This window comes from Populus nigra, chromosome 12 (assembly GCF_951802175.1).
Source record: "Populus nigra chromosome 12, ddPopNigr1.1, whole genome shotgun sequence".
NCBI classification, from domain to species: domain Eukaryota; kingdom Viridiplantae; phylum Streptophyta; class Magnoliopsida; order Malpighiales; family Salicaceae; genus Populus; species Populus nigra.
Window position 1 is genome coordinate 12691439 of NC_084863.1, and position 20641 is coordinate 12712079.

General features: G+C 32.4%; 3 protein-coding genes across 5 annotated transcripts; all 3 read left to right on the forward strand.

Annotated features, from left to right (window-relative positions):
• Positions 1–1768: 1768 nt before the first annotated feature.
• LOC133669016 (uncharacterized) lies at positions 1769–16359 on the forward strand. Its single transcript, XM_062089032.1, has 10 exons — positions 1769–2346; positions 4255–4328; positions 5277–5364; positions 6494–6578; positions 8790–8874; positions 14279–14414; positions 15475–15748; positions 15850–15949; positions 16030–16154; positions 16274–16359. Exons 6-10 carry the CDS (start codon positions 14283–14285, stop codon positions 16357–16359), a joined length of 717 nt encoding a protein of 238 aa, XP_061945016.1. The 5' UTR covers positions 1769–2346; positions 4255–4328; positions 5277–5364; positions 6494–6578; positions 8790–8874; positions 14279–14282.
• On the forward strand, positions 9165–14027 carry LOC133669015 (uncharacterized). Its single transcript, XM_062089031.1, has 3 exons — positions 9165–9576; positions 9682–11058; positions 11149–14027. Exons 1-3 carry the CDS (start codon positions 9165–9167, stop codon positions 14025–14027), a joined length of 4668 nt encoding a protein of 1555 aa, XP_061945015.1.
• Positions 16194–18893, forward strand: LOC133668979 (uncharacterized). 3 transcript variants are annotated; one of them, XR_009833834.1, is made up of 7 exons: positions 16194–16355; positions 16460–16592; positions 16715–16872; positions 16992–17507; positions 17631–17760; positions 18209–18296; positions 18574–18893. XR_009833834.1 is itself a non-coding variant. In XM_062088995.1 (7 exons), the coding sequence occupies exons 2-6, from the start codon at positions 16572–16574 to the stop codon at positions 18259–18261; spliced, it is 843 nt and encodes a 280-aa protein (XP_061944979.1). In that variant the 5' UTR covers positions 16194–16355; positions 16460–16571; the 3' UTR covers positions 18262–18296; positions 18574–18893. The 3 variants fall into 3 exon arrangements, 2 of the variants coding, with proteins under 2 accessions (XP_061944979.1, XP_061944980.1); XM_062088995.1 differs by having other exon boundaries at positions 18244–18296; XM_062088996.1 differs by lacking the exon at positions 18209–18296 and having other exon boundaries at positions 16195–16355; positions 18574–18886.
• Positions 18894–20641: the final 1748 nt, after the last annotated feature.

Sequence of the window (20641 nt, forward strand, 5' to 3'; positions counted from 1 at the left end):
TGGCTTGGATTTCATGATGGCTTAGGCTATAAGGGAAAGGGACTTTAGTCTGCAGAGACGTGGCCGCCACCAGAAAATCTGGCTTGCTTTTAGGAGTCCTTTCTTCTGGATTGTATGTGTTCTTATTATGCTACATTAAATGCAACGCCCACTTGGTTAGATTTGATTGAGAGAGCAGGTGAGTTTATTTGTGATTAATAATTTGGTCAGATTTTATATATTGTTGTAGTGATTGACTGACCAGTTTTGGTTTTTTTAAAATTAATTTCATTTTCAGTTTGTCTTTTTTACAAAATATCACTTGACAGTGAAGCTTTGTTTATTAGGTGGCTTGGCATGGATTAAAAGGCTTTTTATAATTCTTATTTACACATGGCTGGTCTGCTTGGATTTCTCTGTGCTGGTACGTTTTTCTTTCCAAGAATTAAGGTGTGGGCATGCATTTGGATGTCTCAGTTGAGATAGTTGGGAGTGGGTTGGTTCAACATGATGATGAAAGGAAAAAAGGAGTGTGGTTTTAAGCTGTTTCAACTGACAGACATTTAATGCACGTTGAGGTTGGCATGTTGCCGCCATTGTGATGTGCAGTGTTTTTCTTGATTTGTTAGCTTGGTTTTGACTTGGGTAGGTGATGGGTTGTCCTTTTAGAATATTTTTTAAGAGCTCTATTTCATATCTGATCATTTTTTCTTAGGCAGGAAATGTGGAAACAAGGTGAGGGGGCTGATTTGTTAGTTTTGTTCTGACTTGGGTAGGTGATTGGTTGTCCTCTTAGAATATTTTTTAAGAGCTTTGTTTCATATCTGGTCATAGCAATCACTTTTGTTTTGTGACATCCAGTTGGTTGCTTTTTATCATGTTGGTAGGCATGTATTTTCCTTTTTCCTGCAAAGATATATAATGTTTCAAGCTCTGCTTTTGGATGTGCTGGCTCCTAACTTTTTCCCTGTATTCTACTAAGACAAAGGTTAGTTTTTTAAGATTATTCTATGCTTTTCCTCAACTTTAGTTTCAAATCAATTTGGGTTGCAAGTTATAAACTTTGTACTGAGAGGTTTGTTTAGACATGTCAATGCTGAAAGCCAGATTTGTCCATTGTCTCTTTACTGTATTTTTAAGATTCGGCTCCTTTTAGTTGTCTTTAATTTTTTTTACTTTTATTGAACGATTATTTGTAGCATTAAAAACCAATCATGCAAGCTGGCTGTGCAAGCTAATTGCCTCTTCTCCTGTTTCTTAAACTCTTTGCAAGCCAATGACTTAAAAAAGCTTAAAGAAAAAGCAGAGCATCTTTAAGCTTAAAGAAAAAGCAGAGTAATAATCAAAAGAGATGAAAAGCGGGGCACAATGCCGACATGGTAGAAATCCCATATATTTTAGAGTTTTGGTAATGACGACTTGAGAATTCATCGCCTCAACTTCTAGCCTGAATTTTTTTATTTTAAAAAAAAATTAATATGAAATTGGCTTAGATCTAATGAGTTAATTTACTATAGGTTGAATTATCAGGTTGAAATTCTATTTGACTTTTTTAAAATGATATATTTTAATTTTTTTAAAATTGATTATTATCTCATTTGACTATAAACATTCAGCAAATCAAAGTTAATAGCATTAGCCCCCAAGAACCCTCCAAGCACAAAAATTACCTTAGCCTTCTCTCAGCCCCCAAAGAGTTTCGTTTAATATTTGTGTTTGGTGGGATATAAATGAGGGGGGTTAGAGAAAAAGAAACAAACTTTGTTCCCAAAATGGTTCGTGTATTTGGGACAGAAAAAATAGAGCCTAATCTTCTAAAACATTTAACACTGTTTGGCCATGAGAACCTGTAGAGTTTGACAATTGTGTTGCATGCTTTAGGGAATTAAAAAAAAAATTGCAGCAGAATGGAAAGACCACCAAATTTTCATAGAGTTTTAGCGAAAAACCTCAGTATATCTTCACTAATTTTTTTTTTAAAACGCCTCTCCATAACCTGGACTAGAAGCCTAGCACCTAAAAAAAAATAATTCCATCAACAACACAGGAGATTTAGGGTAAGTATTTTTTGTTCCATCTGGTTTTGGATTAAAAAATTATTTTTAAAAAAGAATTATGAATTGAAATGAATGAATTTTTTATTTGAGATAAGGCATTTGAGGTTGATTGGTACTTGAGATATAGGAAAAACAGTTTGTTTGTGGCTTTTTTCATCTCGATTTTAGGTGTTGATTTGGCTGATAAGTTGATTTATGCATGTGAAAATATTTGTTTTACAGGTTGCTTTACCTTTTGTGGACCTTCTCACAATCTTTAATCGTGTAGGCCATTGGTTTTGCTATCCACTTTTAAGGAATGTTTAACAAGGTATTTTCATGTCTTTTTTTTTATTAGACAGTGTTATGGTTTATGGTTGTTTTGTTCTTTCTTTCAAGCTATTTTCTGCTAAATTTATTTAAATATTTTTATTGTTGTAGAAGGAGCTTAAGTTGAATTAATAGCTAAATCTGAATTTATCTAAAACTAAATTCAAATTTAATTATATATAAAAAAACCCCTCGAAAACCTAGAAACTCAAGTCTCACGCAATATATACGGTTCCAACTGTTCATAAGCTCTACCTTGAAGAAAAGCCCAATAATATAAACTCAGTCTTGGATAAGAATTTAGTTTTCATGGACTCAAGAGGAAGAGCTCAGCTCATATTTTGAATCTTAATATTTTGCAGTCATAGCTATTCAAATTAATAGCACCAGGGACAATTTAATTTTTTTTTTTTGTGCTTAAGTTTTCATTCGTTGAAAAACAAGTATGTTGTATCAGTTTGTGTTCAATTCTCTCTATGTGAGCAAGGCAGTGGAAGTAGGGAACAACTTTGTTGTTCACCAAGCCGATCAAGTCGTGGCTGAAAAAGCCGAAACCTTGCAAGATCGTATTGTAATTTCTCTTAACATTGATTTTTAATTGCAATTAAGGTTTTTGACTTGACTGGATACATTTGATTCTATGACAATTTTTTTTAATTAATTTATTTGTTCCATAAAATGAATGGATTTGTTGTTTAATTTTCAATTGGTCTTGATGCTTTATTCCTTAATTTCTTCCCTCCAATTTTGTGTGCAATCAAGAGAACTAGCTTTGCTTGCAATTTCAGTTCTCGCTGTCATTTTCTTAGACAATTTGTGTTACCAAAAAGCTTTGGTTGAGACGAACAACTACACCATCTTCACTTTTGTCTTTTCTACTTTGAACAGTTTTGTCACTCAAAGGCTAATTAAATTTTATTAACTTGAGTTTGGGGTATTGTTTTGCTTTGCTGGAAAATATATGATTGATGATATGTGTTTTTTAAAAAGGTATTGCTTGAACTCATGCTTAGTGATATGTGTTTTTTTTTAAAAAAAAAACTAATTGAACTCATGTTAATGGTTATTTAAAGAGATACATTCCGAAATGAAAGATGCTTAAGAATAAAAAATAATAATAAGTTGAAGATTTTTCCATTTGGGTGTTAATTGCTTGGTTAACTAATAAAATAATTTAGGCGATCAAGGTTATTACTTCTATGCTTCAAAACGGAAAATTAGATTGTTTATTGATTTGACATGGTAATTTAAGGTGTTGTGTGTTGAATTAAGAATTTTTGACATGTTGTTTTATATTTCCTTGGCCTATGAATTAAATTATATATAGTTAGCAATTAAATTAACACTTTAAATTTCATTATGTATGATTTCTGCCTGAAATGGTTTACAACTTTATGCTTAACCATTATTGTTTTATTGGGTTCTATTTTCTCTCCACGAACATACATTGCTCATTTCAAGACCTTTCACTTCAATTACATGTGATTGCTGGCTGCTTTTGTTTTTAACAACACTTGCATAGAGAAAATTCTCTTTTTGAAATTATGCTGTTAATTGCCATGACTTTAATTAATTTTAGTTGCATGTAATTGATGACTGAATTATCGCTTTGAATTGAATTGCATATGATTAGTGGCTGAATTGGTTTTCAGCAAGATTTTGGTTGAAAAAAAATTGTTCATTTGGTATCAACTCTGTTTATTGTAACAAATTCCACTCACTTTCTTTATTGTTGCATTTGCTTCTTTTCATTGCAACAACTATCATTTTTGCAGCCGAATGAACACATTTTTCATAATTATTTCCTTTCGTTTTTCATAATTGCATGTCTTTTTTTTATTGTTGTTATTGTCCATCTCTCAAGTTCAAATTTGCTTGGTGGCTTTCTATTTTTCACCATTTGTTGCAGGCATACTATTCCAATTAGTGTTGAACTATCTCTAGCTGCAACACCACCTTTTTCCTGTGTCACTCAAGTTACAGGTGCACCATTATTTTCAGGCTTTACCTCTTTTTTCCTTGCAACTTTGTTGCTGTATTTTTCTTTTCCATTTTATGTTCATTTTTTACAGATTAATTCTTTTTGTTTTTTTTTGAAATGTTAGAAATATATTGACGTATTAGAAATATATTGAAATACTTTGTTGATAAAGTATTAGAAATATATTGAAATAAAGGTAAAAAAAAAAATTGCATGTCATGATCATCCATTTTCAAGAACAAAAGGTTGTGCTCCATAAGCTGTAAAACCACATATGCCAAATAAATACATGTTTGTGATTTAAATATTTCTTTGTCCATACAAAATTAATGTAACCCATCATTATATTAAAACACCGACTCTATACTGAAACCCATCATTATTTAATTATTACTTTATCCATGCAATTTTGATTTTGATTTTGGGTCCATATTTTTTTATAGTTGAGAGTTTTTTGCTCTAATCCATGTGGTCTTTTTAATTGGCAAGGGCTGTCATGTGGCATTGTTTTTTTTTCATTTCAGTAACTACAGTTCCCCTTATTCTTTTCATTTGCTTCTGTAGTTTTTTTTTTTCCTTTTCCTGTCATCTTATCTGTATGCCTTTGAATGGCTTCCATGTTTTTTTTTTTTCAATTTACTAGGTAATGTGTGAGTTGTATTGTGTTATCTCATTCCTTTGTAACATGATCAGCATAGTGCATACATTATCTAATAACATTTTTTTTCTGCACTATGCTCACACAAAGCCTAAGGTTGCTTCATTGTTGTTAGGCTTCACGTTGTTTTGTTCCCTTTTAAAAAAATTGTTATTTGAGATAAGGCATTTGAGGTTGATTGGTGCTTCAGATATGAGAAAAACAATTTGTTTGTGGTTTTTTTCCACCTAGATTTTAGGTGCTGATTTGGCTGATTAGTGAATTTATGCATCTGAAAATGTTTGTTTTACAGGTTGCTTTATTTTTTGTGGAACTTCTCAGAATCTTTAATCGTGTAGGCTATTGCTTTTGCTATCCACTTTCAAGAAATGTTTAACAAGGTATTTTCATGCCTCTTTTTTTTTTTAAAACAATGTTCTGGTTTTTAGTTGTTTCATTCTTTCTTTCAAGCTATTTTCTACTAAATTTTTTAAAATATCTTTGTTGTTGTTGAAAGAACTTAAGTTAAATTAATCAATGCTTATTCTTTGTTTGCATCATAGCTTGAGATTAGGGTGTTGTTTTGCTTTGCTGAAAAATATATGCTTGCTGATATGTGTTTTTTTTTAAAAGGTGTTGCTTGAACTCATGCTTAGTGATATGTGTTTTAAAAAAGAGTTGATTGAACTCATGTTGGAGGTTATTTAAAGAGATGCATTCCGAAATGAAATATGCTTAAGAATAAGAAATAACATTATGTTGAAGATTTTCCCTTTTGGATGTTAATTGCTAGGTTAGCTAATGAAATAATGCAGGGAATCAAGGTTATTACTTCTATGCTTGAAAATATAAAATTAAATTGTTTATTGATTTGGCATGGTCATTTAATGTGCTACTGTTGAATAAAGGATTTTTGACATGTTGTTTTATTTTTCCTTGGCCTTTGAATTAAATTATATATAATTAGCAATTAAATTATCACTTTAAATTTCAGTGCATATAATTTTTGGCTAAAATGATTTACAACTTTATGCTTAACCATTATTGTTTTATTAGGTTTTATTCTCTCAACAAATATATATTGCACTGACTTTAATTACATGTGATTGCTAGCTACTTTTGTTTTCAACAACACTTGCATAAGAAAATTCTCTTTCGAAAATTATGTTGGTAATTGCCATGACTTTAATTAATTTCAGTTGCATGTAATTGGTGGTTGAATTGTCACTACTTTGAAGTGGACGCATATAATTAGTGGTTGAATTGGTTTACAACAAGATTTTGATGGAAAAAAAATTGCTGATTTTGTATCACCTTTGTTTATTGCAACAAATTCTACTCACTTTCTTTATTGTTGCATTTGCTTCTTTTCATTGCAACAACTATTATTTTTGCAGCAGATTAAACACATTTTTCATAATTATTTTCTATTGATTTTCATAATCATACATATTTTTTTATTATTGTTATTGTCCATCTCTAAAGTTCAAATTTCCTTGCTAACTTTCTATTTTTCACCATACGTTACAGGCATGTTATTTCAATTGGTGTTGAACTATCTCCAGGTTGTAGGAAGTTGAAACACCACCTTTTTCCTGTCTCACTCAAGCTATAGGTATACCTTTATTTTCAAACTTGACCTGTTTTTTGCCTGCAACTGTCATTGTATTTTTCTTTTCCATTATATGCTTGCTTTTTTATGAATTAATTTGGATTTTTATATATGTTCATGTTTCCGTTATTACATAATTAACTTTTTTATTGAATTTTTTAATCTTATTCTTTCATTAAATAGTTTGCTTTTATTTTTTAATTGCTTTTAATAGACACCACCAAAAAGCACAAATGACAATGCAACAAATCTCAGCACATAAAGCTTTGCTAGGTACTAATTAAAACACATCAGTTCACCTTCCCCTGAAACTGTATATAAAAGTTCTCTCCAGCAACCCCTTGCTAACTTTGTTTTTGCATAAGCCTCCAAATGCACATCAAGAATCCAATATATTCACATCAAATAATGATTATATGCATATTGGGCACGTGAAAGTGAAACTCCACATCCAGGTTGCATTATGTAATTTCCACAATAGTATATTGCATCTTTCTGTCAAATAGTAATGAAACACCCAATGCCTCAATATTATTAGAAATCATAGAGAAAACCACGATAAATTCCCTGAAGTACTATAATCATCATGTCTTCAGTATCCCAAGTCCCAAATCCTAACCTGACCATAACCGAGTTATGAAGACTCATAATACCTCAAACATCAAATATGCCAGAAACATCATGGCAGAATTCTGGGTAATTATATCCTTTAATCACACCGGTATTTAGCCAATTCAAATTCAGTGATCCAGTTTATGAAGGAACTTTAAGTTAAATCCAGCATGTTATCGAAATCAAAACCAGTTAAAAATTCTGACCAAAAAATTTCTAAACTGGTGTAACAGTCATGTTGTAATAAACACTTAACCATGCTCCAAATAAGCACACTTTTCAACAATCAAAAAACCTTATTCGATCACATAATGCCAACATCAGAAAATATAACAACAACGAGAGAAAATCCCCACATAGACATAATGCTCAGCAGCTCCAACCCATGAAAAGCTGCCCCGCATTGCATTTCAAACATGGTAATTAATTGATCAAAGGTACTAAAATACTAATAAAAAATGAATAAAAAATTCTCATTAAACAATAAACAACTTACCTGACAAGTCACATTCACATTAACATAATCAAAATTCAAATTCAATTCAAAGAAAGTGCATCCACACAGACAATTCAATTCACCAAATAACTGGAAAAGGAAAATCACAATACTACCAGAAACATTAACCAAAAATAAACTTACTTTAAAAATTATCCAAGTTACAGAAGACAATCAATCAGTCAGTAGGTCAAAAACCTTTTTTATTTGACTACATGTTATTATCAACAACCCCAGCAAAATCTCACAAAGGTTTGATAAAAAAAAAGAAGCATACCCAGATCTCCAACTTCACTGTTTTAATTATAAACCATTCCCTTACAATTTAGTTTTAGTTGGATTTTAAATTAAATTGTATATAAGTGGCAGTTGAATTATCGCTTTAGATTTGATTGCGTATAATATGGTTGGAATCATTGACAATATTGTGCTTAACCATTATTTTTTTTTATTCTATTTTCTCCACAACAATATACATTGCTCATGTCAAGGCTTTTCGATTCAATTACATATGTGACCGACTAATTTTATTTTCAACAATGCTTGCATGAAAAAAATTTTCTTTGTTAAAATTATGTTGTTAATTCCCATGATTTTAATTTGAGCATGTAATTGGTGGCTGAATTAATGCTTTTAATTGCATTGCATATAATTAGTGACTAAATTGGTTTACAACAAGAATTTGGTGTGAAAAAAGTTTGTTCATTTCGTAGCACCTCTATTTATTGCAACAATTTCCACTCATTTTTTTATTTTGTTGCATTTCCTTCTTTCTATTGGAACAACTCCAAATTTTACGGAATAATGAACACGTTTTACGCTTTGAATTCGATTGCATATAAATTGTGGCTTAATTGGTTTACACCGAGAATTTGTTGAGAAAAAAAATGTTCATTTCATACCACCTCTGTTTATTGCAACAAATGCCACACACTTTCTTTATTATTGCATTTGCTTCTTTCCATTGCAACAACTCTGAATTTTACAGCAGAATGAACATATTTTTCATAATTGTTTGCTTGCAATTTTTGTAATCACATGTATTTTTGTTGTTGTTGTTATTGTCCACCTCACAAATTCAAATTTGCTTCGTGACTTTGTTGCAGGTCTGTTATTCCAATTGTTGTTCAACTATCTCCACGTTACAGGAAGCTGAAACACCAGATTTTTCCTGTCTCACTGCAGCTACAGGTGCACCTTTATTTTCAGACTTGGCCTGCATTTTTCATGCTTTCTTTGTTGCTGTATTTGTCTTTTCCATTCTATGCTTTATTTTTTTTTCAAATCAATGCGATTTTTTTCATGTGTTCATGTTTCCTCTATTTCATGATTAAATTTTCTGCTCGATTTCTTATTCTTTCATGGAATTTTTATTTCTTTTCCATTTATATTCTCAATTCTAACCATGTTATTAAAATTGCCTTGATTGATTATTTTTGACCATTTAAATTTATCTTTTAACTTTTAGAAGCAACGACTTTATGACTAGCGATCGACAAAGATTACAACCATTCCATGATGTTGGACCTGGTGTTTCTTCACCATACAACTCAACAATCCATATTTATAGTGAAGGAAATTTGAGTGACAAAAATTTTTCATTCACACAAGCAACACCGTACAACTCTGATCATCTAACCAATGATCACTTGCTTTTACATACTACTGATGATGGTGCATCATGTTCTACTTCCTTACAAGGAAATTATTCAATCTCGAATAATAATACCTCTTTATCAATAGCATCAACAAGTCAGGCACATGTTGCATATGGATTTCCCTTCGATGAAAATGTCAATAACAATACTTGCTTTGAGACTAACACCACACATGGACCAATTGCTTATCAAAGCCTATTGCTTGGCCAATCTGAATACCAAAAAAAACGAAAAAGTGAGTTTACCTTGAAATTTCCCCAACTCTCATTCATTTTTTTATACCTTATATCATCCATGTTCTTTTTTTTCAATTATCTTTTATTTTCATTGTAATTTCTAGGGGAAACATGCGAGTATGTTGACTTTGGTGATAAGACTTTTACATGTCGCCATTGTAATGCGCTTTTTTGGCTCCAAGAACGTCTTGCACGTTCATCCAAAAAGAATCCATCTTTCTCACTTTGTTGCCTTAATGGTCGAGTTTCCCTTCCAGCTATGCAACCAACTCCTTCAATTCTTGATTTTCTTCTTGATCCCAGCAATGGCTCTGCCTCAAAAAAATTTCGGGACAATATACGAGCTTATAACTCTATGTTTGCTTTCACTTCAATGGGCGCAAAGATTGATACTTCTGTTAATGATCAACCAGCTCCATATGTGTTCAAGATAAGCGGTCATTGTCATCATTTAATGGGCTCTCTCTTACCTGTTGATGGAGAATCACCAAAGTTTGCACAGCTCTATGTGTTTGACACTGCTCACGAAGTTGCAAATAGACTTTTACCATTTACAAAAGACTCCAAATCATCATCTCTAGATGAGAATATTGTTGTGGATCTTTTAAGAATGCTTGATGAAACGAACGAGCTTGCCAAATTATTCCGCAAAGCTAGAGACAAAACTCAAAATATTCACTCTGTTGATTATAAACTTCGCTTACTTGGAAAGCGAAACCATGATTCACGCCAATATGATGATCCTACATCAAATGACATTGGTGGATTAGTTGTCGGAGATATTGGAGATTTTTTCTCGGAACGAGATATAATTATTGAATGCTTTTCAGGTTCTTTAAAAAGGATCTCAAAATTACATCCAAAATTCATGGCATTACAGTATCCTCTTTTGTTTCCTTATGGTGAAGATGGCTACTCCTGTAATATTATGTTTGTTGATCATGGACATGAAAAAACAAGGAAAAGGTCAAGAGTTCCGATGCGAGCTTATTATGCTTACCTTATCAATGAAAGGCCTGGGTGCGATAATACCATCATTAAAGGAGGTCGTTTGTACCAACAATTCTTGGTCGATGCATTTGTTAATGTTGAAGAAGATCGTCTTGATTATATCAGAGCTAATCAAAAAGATTTACGTACAGAAGTTTATAAAGGTATCCATGAAGCTGTGCTTAATGGGGATGTTGAAGGTTTCTCAGCTGGGAAAATCATTGTTCCATCTTCTTTAACTGGTAGCCCACGTTATATGATCAATAATTACCAGGATGCAATGGCTATTTGTAGAGCCTATGGAAATCCTGACCTGTTTATTACATTCACATGTAATGTTAATTGGCCGGAGATACGAAGGGAGCTTACAAAAGGTCGAATTTACAAGCATGAAGACAAGCCTGATATCATTACACGTGTTTTTAGATCGAAGGTTATTGATATGTTAGCCTTCATAAAATCAGGCAAGCCTTTTGGTCAGATAATTGCAGGTGCCTTATCTTTTATCCCATTTCTTCTAAACATTACAACTTTCTATTCTTATTAGGATTGTTTGGCTTAGTTTTCTTTTTATTTTGTAGATGTTTGTGCAATTGAATTTCAAAAGAGGGGTTTGCCACACACTCATATATTGATTTGGCTACACTCGAATTTTAAATGTCGTACACCTGAAGATGTTGATTCCATTGTTTCAGCTGAAATCCCTAACAAATTTACAGATCCAAAATGCTATGAAATTGTTTCAAGATTCATGATACATGGTCCGTGTGGTCTTGCAAATCCAAAATCTCAGTGTATGAACGAGGGAATTTGCTCAAAAAGATTCCCAAAAAAATTCAAGACACAAACTGTTTTTGATGATAATGGCTTTGTTTATTACAGACGTCGTGATCTTAAAGATAATTTTGTTATAAAAAATGGCATTCAGCTCAATAACAGATATGTTGTTCCATATAATAGGGAACTCTTATTACGATACAATGCCCATATAAATATTGAGATATGTTGTCAGTCAATGTTAATTAAGTATCTTTTTAAGTACGTAAGCAAGGGCTCTGACAGATGTAGAGTTGTTGTTGAAAAAGATCATGCTGATGAGATCCATGCGTATATGAATTGTCGTTTTATATGCCCATATGAAGCGGTCTGGCGTCTTCTACAATTTCCAATACATTCAAGATCACCTCCTGTTGAACGACTTCAAATCCATTTGCCATTGCATCAAAATGTAGTTTACTCAGGAAATGAAAGTCTACCATCAGTACTTCAAAAACCAGGTATTGAAAAAACAATGCTCACAGAATGGTTCACACGTAATAGAATTGATCATGAAGCACGTCAGCTTTACTACTCAGAATTTCCACATAAATATATTTGGGATCCTGGTAAAAAAGAATGGATTCCAAGATCAAAAGGTTTTAGTCTTGGTCGATTAACATATGTTCACCCTGCTTCAGGAGAGCTCTATTTTCTAAGACTACTCCTTAACCATGTAAGAGGAGCATTGAGCTTTGATTATCTAAAAAATGTTTCGGGTGTTGTGCATCCAACATTTCAACTTGCTTGCAAGACCTTGGGACTTTTAGGGGATGATAAAGAATGGGAAGACGTCTTTTGTGAGGCCATGGCTACTGCAACATCTCCTCAAATTAGGAATCTCTTTGTCAGTGTTGTTCTTTTCTGTGATGTTGCTGATCCAGAAGTTTTGTTCAATAAATTCTGGCGCTCAATGTATGATGATATTATCACCCGTTTCAAGTCCAGCTTTGCCATGCCTAATCTTAAATTATTCGATGATGAGCTTAAAAACTATGTTCTATATGAGCTTGAGCTTCTCTTCAATGTTGCTGGCACATCTCTTGAAAAACACAAGCTTCCAATGCCTGATGGGCGTTTATTGTCAGAAATAAAGAATAAACTTTTGAGAGAAGAGCTTAACTACGATATTGCAGATCTTATATGTCAGCATTCATCAGCTTTCCCACAACTCAATCAATGTCAGCTAAATGTTTATGATTGTGTTGTTAAATCTATCCTTGAAAAAAGACAAGAATTAATTTTTGTTCATGGCCATGGAGGAACTGGGAAAACATTTTTGTGGCATACAATAATTAATCGGTTGAGATCAGATGGTTTGATTGTCCTTGCTGTTGCATCATCGGGTATCGCATCACTTTTGCTTCCTGGTGGCCGCACAGCTCATTCAAGATTTAAGATCCCCCTTACTGTTTCTGATACTTCATCGTGCGAGATTAAAAAAAAAACTGATCTTGCACGACTTCTAGAAATGACCTCTCTAATTGTATGGGATGAGGCTCCAATGAATAATCGGTGTTGCTTTGAAGCATTGGACCGATCACTTCGTGATGTCCTGGCAAATGGTAACGACTTGCCCAATGATAAACCATTCGGTGGGAAATCAATTTTGTTAGGAGGAGATTTCAGACAGATTTTACCTGTTATTCCCGGAGGAACAAAGGAAGACATTGTTCATGCATCTCTTTGCAGCTCTGTTTTGTGGTCTAAATTTAAAGTTCTCACTCTTACAGAGAATATGAGGCTATCATCCAATGGACTTTCAAACGATCAAAAGAAAGAACTTGCTATTTTTGCCAACTGGATTCTTGCAATTGGTGATGGAACTCAACATGATGCTTTATTCCCTGATGATTCTGATGCATCCATGATTAAAATACCACAAGATCTTTTGCTTGAACCTGGATCTAACCCCATATTAGCAATTGTTTCAGCAGTGTATCCCTCTATTCGTGATATCAATATTGATCCATGCTATTTTAGAGAGAGAGCAATTGTAACTCCAAGAAATGCTACAGTTTTTGAAATCAACGATTTTATCTTGAACATGTTGCCAGGAATGAAGCGGATTTACCTAAGTACTGATATTGTTTGCAAAACATCGAGCGATGGTGATAATGCAGAGATTTTGTATCCCGTTGAATTTATCAATCAACTTGAGTTCAATGGAGTGCCATCCCACACAATTTCCTTGAGAATTGGCACACCAATAATGCTTTTACGCAATCTTAATTTATCAGCTGGTTTATGTAACGGAACAAGACTTATTGTTACGCAACTTGCTGAGAGGGTCATAGAAGCTCAAATAATAACAGGGTCTTTTATTGGCAATCGTGTATTTATTCCAAGGATTGTTTTTCCAATAAATGATCCAAAATGTCCATTCACAATTAAACGAAGACAATTTCCTATAAGACCGTGTTATGCTATGACAATAAATAAAAGTCAAGGACAATCGTTGAAAGTCGTTGGGGTTTTTCTCAAGGATCAAGTTTTCACTCATGGACAATTGTATGTTGCTCTTTCACGAGTTACATCAAGACACGGACTAAAGATTGTCACATGCGATGCTGAAGGAAATCATTCAATCTATGTGAAAAACATTGTGTATAAAGATGTTCTTCGCTCTCTATCAGTGTCTTGATCTCTCGGAACCACATCTTATTTAATTGTCAATCTTTTGCTCCCTGTCTTTTTCTCTTTTCTAAGGTGATGCTTTTTACAAAAGAAATTTTTTTTTTATTTATCATTTTTAAGTTGGGCATGTTTCGATTTGTTGTTTTTTCCCATTCATTTTAAATTAAATATTTGCAATACATCTCATTCTTTTTATTAATATTAGCTTTACTGTTTTTATCATTGCTCCTAATATTTTTTTTTATTAATCATTTGCAGGACAATGGCTCTACCTATAAAACAGATTAAAAAATACAACTTCTACCCTTCATTACGAGCTAGGGCCTGTCGAGTTTGGATTGCTAAATTTAATGGTCAGCCAAGCAGTTTTAATTGTGTTTTTGTTGACAATCAGGTATAATTTATCATGAAAATATAACCACTAATGAATTTTATTTTCTATATATTTAAATGTTTGAATAATACATGTCCACTCATTTCTGAATATTTTCTTTACTTTGGCAATTTAACATTTTTTTTACTTAACCAGAGGTACTTATTTGCTCTTAAGATTCCCCATGGAAAACCAAGTTTCCTTTCCTTTTTAATTTGTTACTATAAAGCTATAGTTAAGTTCACCACTAAACCAGCAATTGCTTATTCAACTTATGGAAAAAACTTTTTCAATATTGAAATTGTAAAAAAAAAATAACATAATGAATTTTTAGCATCCATTTATAATTTACAATCAACTTTGTTTTCTACATGCTTAAAAAACCAGACAAACCCCAAGCATTGCATTTACTTTCTATAATCCATAGAAAATTTCATACAGGTCAGGCAAGTTTTATATATTCTATTACTTGACATGATTTAATATAAAAGTTTGAGAGATTTTATGATGCATTCACTGCTAACTACACCAATTCACCATGGAAATCTCAGTTACAATTCTATACTAGAGCCACGGTTTACCAGGTATATTACTCCCAGTTATGCACAAGAATTTAGAAGTAACCAAGAAGTATATTTATCTTTTATTCTATACATCTTTTATATACAGCTTTCATTTATACAATGGTCTATAATAATTAATTATAATATATGTGCATCCTACTAGAAATAATGTTTTACCTTCACCTCAAGACATGTTTGTTAACTTAGAAAATCTTCCTTCAAATTGATAGACTGTATACGTAACAACCAATTTAAACATTCTAAGAAATATTAAGACATAAAATCTCTTAAATTCATTATTAAAACCAGTCCTTTAACTTAATGTTCAAGTAGTACCAATACCTCACTTCTAATGTCATCAAAACTCTTCTTTAAATAATTTACAAAACCTTATTACATATTGCATTCAAAATTCTAAACCTTATTGCATATTGCATTAAAAATTCTAATTCATTCGGTTGTTGGAATGGTGAACAATTATTTTTTTCATTTCAACATTAATCTTTTTTTTTATATAGGGTGGAGCTATTCAAGCTTTAGCTAAAACAAGGGATCTCCCAACATTTGCAGCAACAATTATTGAAGGAAATCACTATGAAATCAAAGGATTCTATACTTATGAAAACAGAGTAGTAAACACAGTTGCTGCCCATGATGCTGTAATTGATCTCAAATCTAACACAAAAATTACAGGCATTGAAGCTATTACACCTCATGTTCCTAGATACTACTTCAATTTTATTGACTATGCACATATTCTGACCAAGTCAAAAGGCTCCAGAATTCTTACAGGTTTACCATCTACTTCATTCATTTAGCCTATTATAAAACATTTCTATTATTGAACTCAACTTGATAACATCACTTAAAAGCATTCATTCCTGTTTTTTAAGATGTCCTTGGAAGACTTAAAGCATTGCAGCCACTTGAACAAGTTATGGTTCGTGGACAGACGCTCGAAAATAAGAGAGAATTCATGCTTGAGAACATTCGGTGAGTTGAAAAATTAAATGCAAATTACCTTACTTTTATCAAGCTTATTGATCCAATTTGTTTTGTATTTTCTTTCAAAGTGGTGAGGAGCTTCGCATAACTCTTTGGGGTGATAGTGCCAGAGATTTTGATGAACTCGCTCTTCATAACCTACCATCTCCGGTTATCATTGCGTTTGCTGGATTTCGTGTCATAGAATTTAAGGGTAATTTTAACTTCCATTTAATTTTTTGTCTAAAAATATATTTTTTAAGATTTTTGTTGTCATTCTGATCCAACTAATTCCCTTTTTATTTTATTACAAAAAACTCTTTTGTTCACAAGGAAAACCAAATCTTAACAGTACAGCTGCCTCTCTTTGGTACTTCAATCCGGACATACCAGAATGCTTAGCATATAAACATTTGTAAGTTATTCCAACATCAACCATCTCTCTTATGCTTTACCATTATCAATTTTTTTCTAACTAATTATTTTTTCACCATCTTTTTTAATCGATTGTACACGTAGCTTTGCACAACTACCCGTTGAAATACAACAACTCCCTTCATCATCGAATGCTGTTTTATCGATAGAGGAACAAATCAAAGAAAATAGGAGAACAATACATGAGATTCTTTGCATGAATCCTTATGAGCACAAGGTTATTTTTTATACCCTTTTATTATTAGCTTTGATAACAAGCTTTACCTTATTCATATAATTAGTTTTTTTAAATTTCATTTAGCCACACTCCTGAAACATATATTTCCTTTCCATTACCAGCATCTAAGATTCACCTGTCAAGCTTCGATTGTTGACTTTGATTTCCCCAATGGCTGGTGGTATCCAAGCTGTCCAAAATGCAACAAAAAACTTAGTGGGGGCGAACAAAATTACACGTGCATGGATCATGATGCTATCACCTCTCTTCCAGTTCCATGGTAACTCATCTAATTTCAGAACTAAAGCAATATTAAGTTGTTAAATAAAAAAAAATATTCCTCGGATACATTATCATAAACTTCTTATTAATGAACATGTCATCAATTTTATATTATAGGTTTCGCTTAGAATGCATTGTTACCGATGGAGAAGATGTCACTAATTTTCTTCTATTTGGGAAAACTGCGGAGAACTTTTTTGGATCATCAGCCCACCATTATGTCTATGATAAAAAATTTATTGATCCCTCAGTTCTTCCTCCTGCCATGGCAGCAAAGTTGAACAAAAGCATGATTTTTCAGCTTCGATTTGGTGCTTTCAGATCCATCACCAACAGATGTGAGGTTATCATTACTAATATTTTTGACGACACCACAAATAAGAGCATCCATCCTTTAGAAACACCAACTCCAGAACCTAAATCATCTGCTACATCCAAGACATCTACTCCATTAAGCTCTATGAAACAGGTTCTCATAGCTCCATCAACTCCACAAAATACTGTCACACAACTCAGCATTGCTCCTAATTCCTTGGAGACACCACCTCAGAACATATCACCAAACAAGGAAACAAGCATAAACAGTGAAGCACGACGTGCACTTGATTTTGAAGCTGCAACACAACAACTTAGGCAAGTTTACATTTCCCCACACTTTCTTTACATTTTTTTTGTCCTTGACATATGCTAAATTTGATGGTTCTTAACCTATGATGCTTCTGCCATGCATCTCTTTCACTCCTTTGATTACAATAGTCCTGAAGATGAGCATGAAAAAGCAATTGAAGTCCAAGGAAACTTGGGAAACATAGCTACATCCGACACATTTGATCACTCACTTCCACCTTCGAAAAAACAACGGACAACATCCTCATCATCTTCAAAGGTTTGGTTTTTAACCTCACATTCTTATAAATCATTGTCCAATTTGTCCAACATGCCTTTTATTTGTTATTTATTTTCTAATTATGTTTGTCTTTTATTATTTTACATTTACCTGTTTCTCTTCACTTCACAGCCTATAATTGATAAGTTCTTCTCTTCTTTACATGCTAATTATAACATTGAATACAATTCTTAAAAGAGAAAAAATCATTCCTTGGCTAATTTATATATCAATATTAATAATTTTCATTAAAACCAATAGATTAGTAAAGGATATATGTATATTAACAAGAATATGATATAAAAAAAAACATAATTATTATGTGCACACAATAAATACTTATATAAAGAAGAAATCATTACAATTATATATGTGCATATGTTACTTAAACAATTGCAACAAATATGGTTGCTTTCTTGGTAAATGCTGTAAATTAAAGTCATCCCAGAGGTTGGGGAACCATGACGCCCATTCCTGACATAGGATATGCATAATGGATGATCCACATTCAGGCAGGACTGCAATCCTTCTTTCAGGTGCTGTAGGCTTTGAAAGCACACCATCCATGCATACACTGCACTCAATTTCTTCACTATGTTTTAATGCCACAAGAAACTTTTGTTTCGTTTCTTCTCATATGATTTCAAATGCTCCCCTCTTTCATATTTCCTGAAGGAATAATCACAACAATGAGATGCTGGAGTTCTTTGAGAAAAAAAGTTTTTCTTTTTTTAACATGTCCAAAAAATACAAACAACAATTACTTGGATTTATTGTCTTTACATAATTTATTTTATTGTCTTTGCATCGCAGGAAAACTAGCAATTCCTCTACAAATGACTTGCATTTGGATTTCTATACCAAGAACATGACTGCTACCTCTGTAATTTTGATATAATTTGCAAACAACGATCTCCTTTAAGTACTCAGCAATCTGGCAGCTTATTTCCACTTTTGATGTTGTTTGTAACTTAATCTATATTATCATGACTGCTGCCTTTGTAATTTTAATATAATTTGCTAACAACAATGTCCTTTAAGTGCTTAACAATCTGGTAGCTTATTTTCACTTTTGATGTTGTTTATAACTTAATCTATATTATCAAACCTTTCATACTAGAGTTGGCTTCAATTCTCTTCATCACTACCTAGCAATCACTTCTTTCCAACAAAGATCACCAGCAGCAAAATGCAGGGACACTACAATGTGTTTGTTTTTTTTTCTTTTCTATCATTAGTTCTTCTCCTATGTGCCTTTGAGGTTGTGGATTTTAGGATACGGGCTGCAATGTGTGTTGCATATGGTTTGTGTTTGTGTGGAGTACAGGAGGAGGAGAAGGAGGAGAGTTGGGTTTAGAGGAGGAGGAGGAGATGGTGGGATTGGGAGTGATGGGAATTCGAGTTCCAGTTCGAGACGTGATTATGGAGAGTATGTCAGTTTGGCCCAGTTAGAAGATGATGGAACTAGGTATGTTTGTGGTGTCCACTGCTAAATGTTTGAGATTTTAGGGTCTTTGATTAAGTAATGTGAAATTTATGATTTTAAAACTGTTTGGCGTTACTTATTTGGCCTTTTATTTGAAGGGTTTTAAAAAATATTACATATTTGATTGTTCCTGATTTGATTTGCCGCAGGCTAGCGTGGGTTGTCATGAGGTTGAGGGTGGTGTTGTGATGATGCAGTTATGAAAAATGAAATTTAATTATGGATTTAGGATAGGATTAGGTAAGCCTTATATAGGTTCACCAGAATGTGTTTTCATTTTCTGATTTAAAAGTAGGAGTTTTTAATCATTATTTGGCATGCAATTTATTACCTTTTCATCTTCATTTTTTTACGCACTGGCCTCACTTTATTACCTTTTTCTTCTTCTTTCAACTTTGCTTTGCTTTGACTGTGCTATTGATTTTTTTTCTTGCATAATACATTCTTTTGGGTTATGTCAATTTGTCTTTGTTGAAATTATGTTCATTATCAATTCAGATCTTTGTGATCTTGGATTTAAAGCTTTTTCATGTTTTGTTAATGGTTGTTATGTTGTTCTTTATTTTTTTCTCTTCTTATCTTTATTAGCGGTCATGTGATTTGATTTTGTCAACACATATTAGTGTAACGATAAAAATAAGATGTCTAACAATAAAATATGTAAAAAAATAAATATGCTAAATTTTTATTTTCTTGCCTCATCCACACATTTAACTTTATATAATTCATAAATATAGACGGAATTTTCAACCTTAAATTTCATAAAAACCAAAAATATTTTTGTCGAAGCTATTTAACATGTAAAAAAAAAAGACATTAGCTAAAGAATCAAATCAAATTATAGCAAACCTTTTTTCTTTTATTTTACAAGTTATTCTTCTATGTTATTTTATGTTACACATGCCTGCAGCACACCCCTTTCACACATCCTTTCCTCTCTTTTTTGACATAATTTATTTCATTTTCTTACCAGCACTAGCAATTTCTTTACTAATGACTTGGATTATGATTTCTAAAACAATAAAGTAATTGCTGCCTCTGCAATTTTAATATAATTTGCAAACAACATTGTCTTTTTAGTGCCCAACAATCTATCAACTTACTTGCATTTTGTTGTTGTTTATAATTTTATCTATATTATCAAATCTTTGATACTATACCTGGCTACAGTTCTTTTTATCATTGCCTAGCAATTATTATTTTTCATGGATGTTATTTTTGTTCTGGTAAAAAAACCACATTTTCATTCATAACCTAAAATCGCCCGCAGCAAAGCGCGGGCAGTCAATCTAGTTGTAAGCTACATCTGATCGCGACGCAGTGCGTAGCGATGACTTTTAAAAATTTAAAAATTTTAATTTTTAAAAATAACACGCACGAAAACGAAAAGAAATA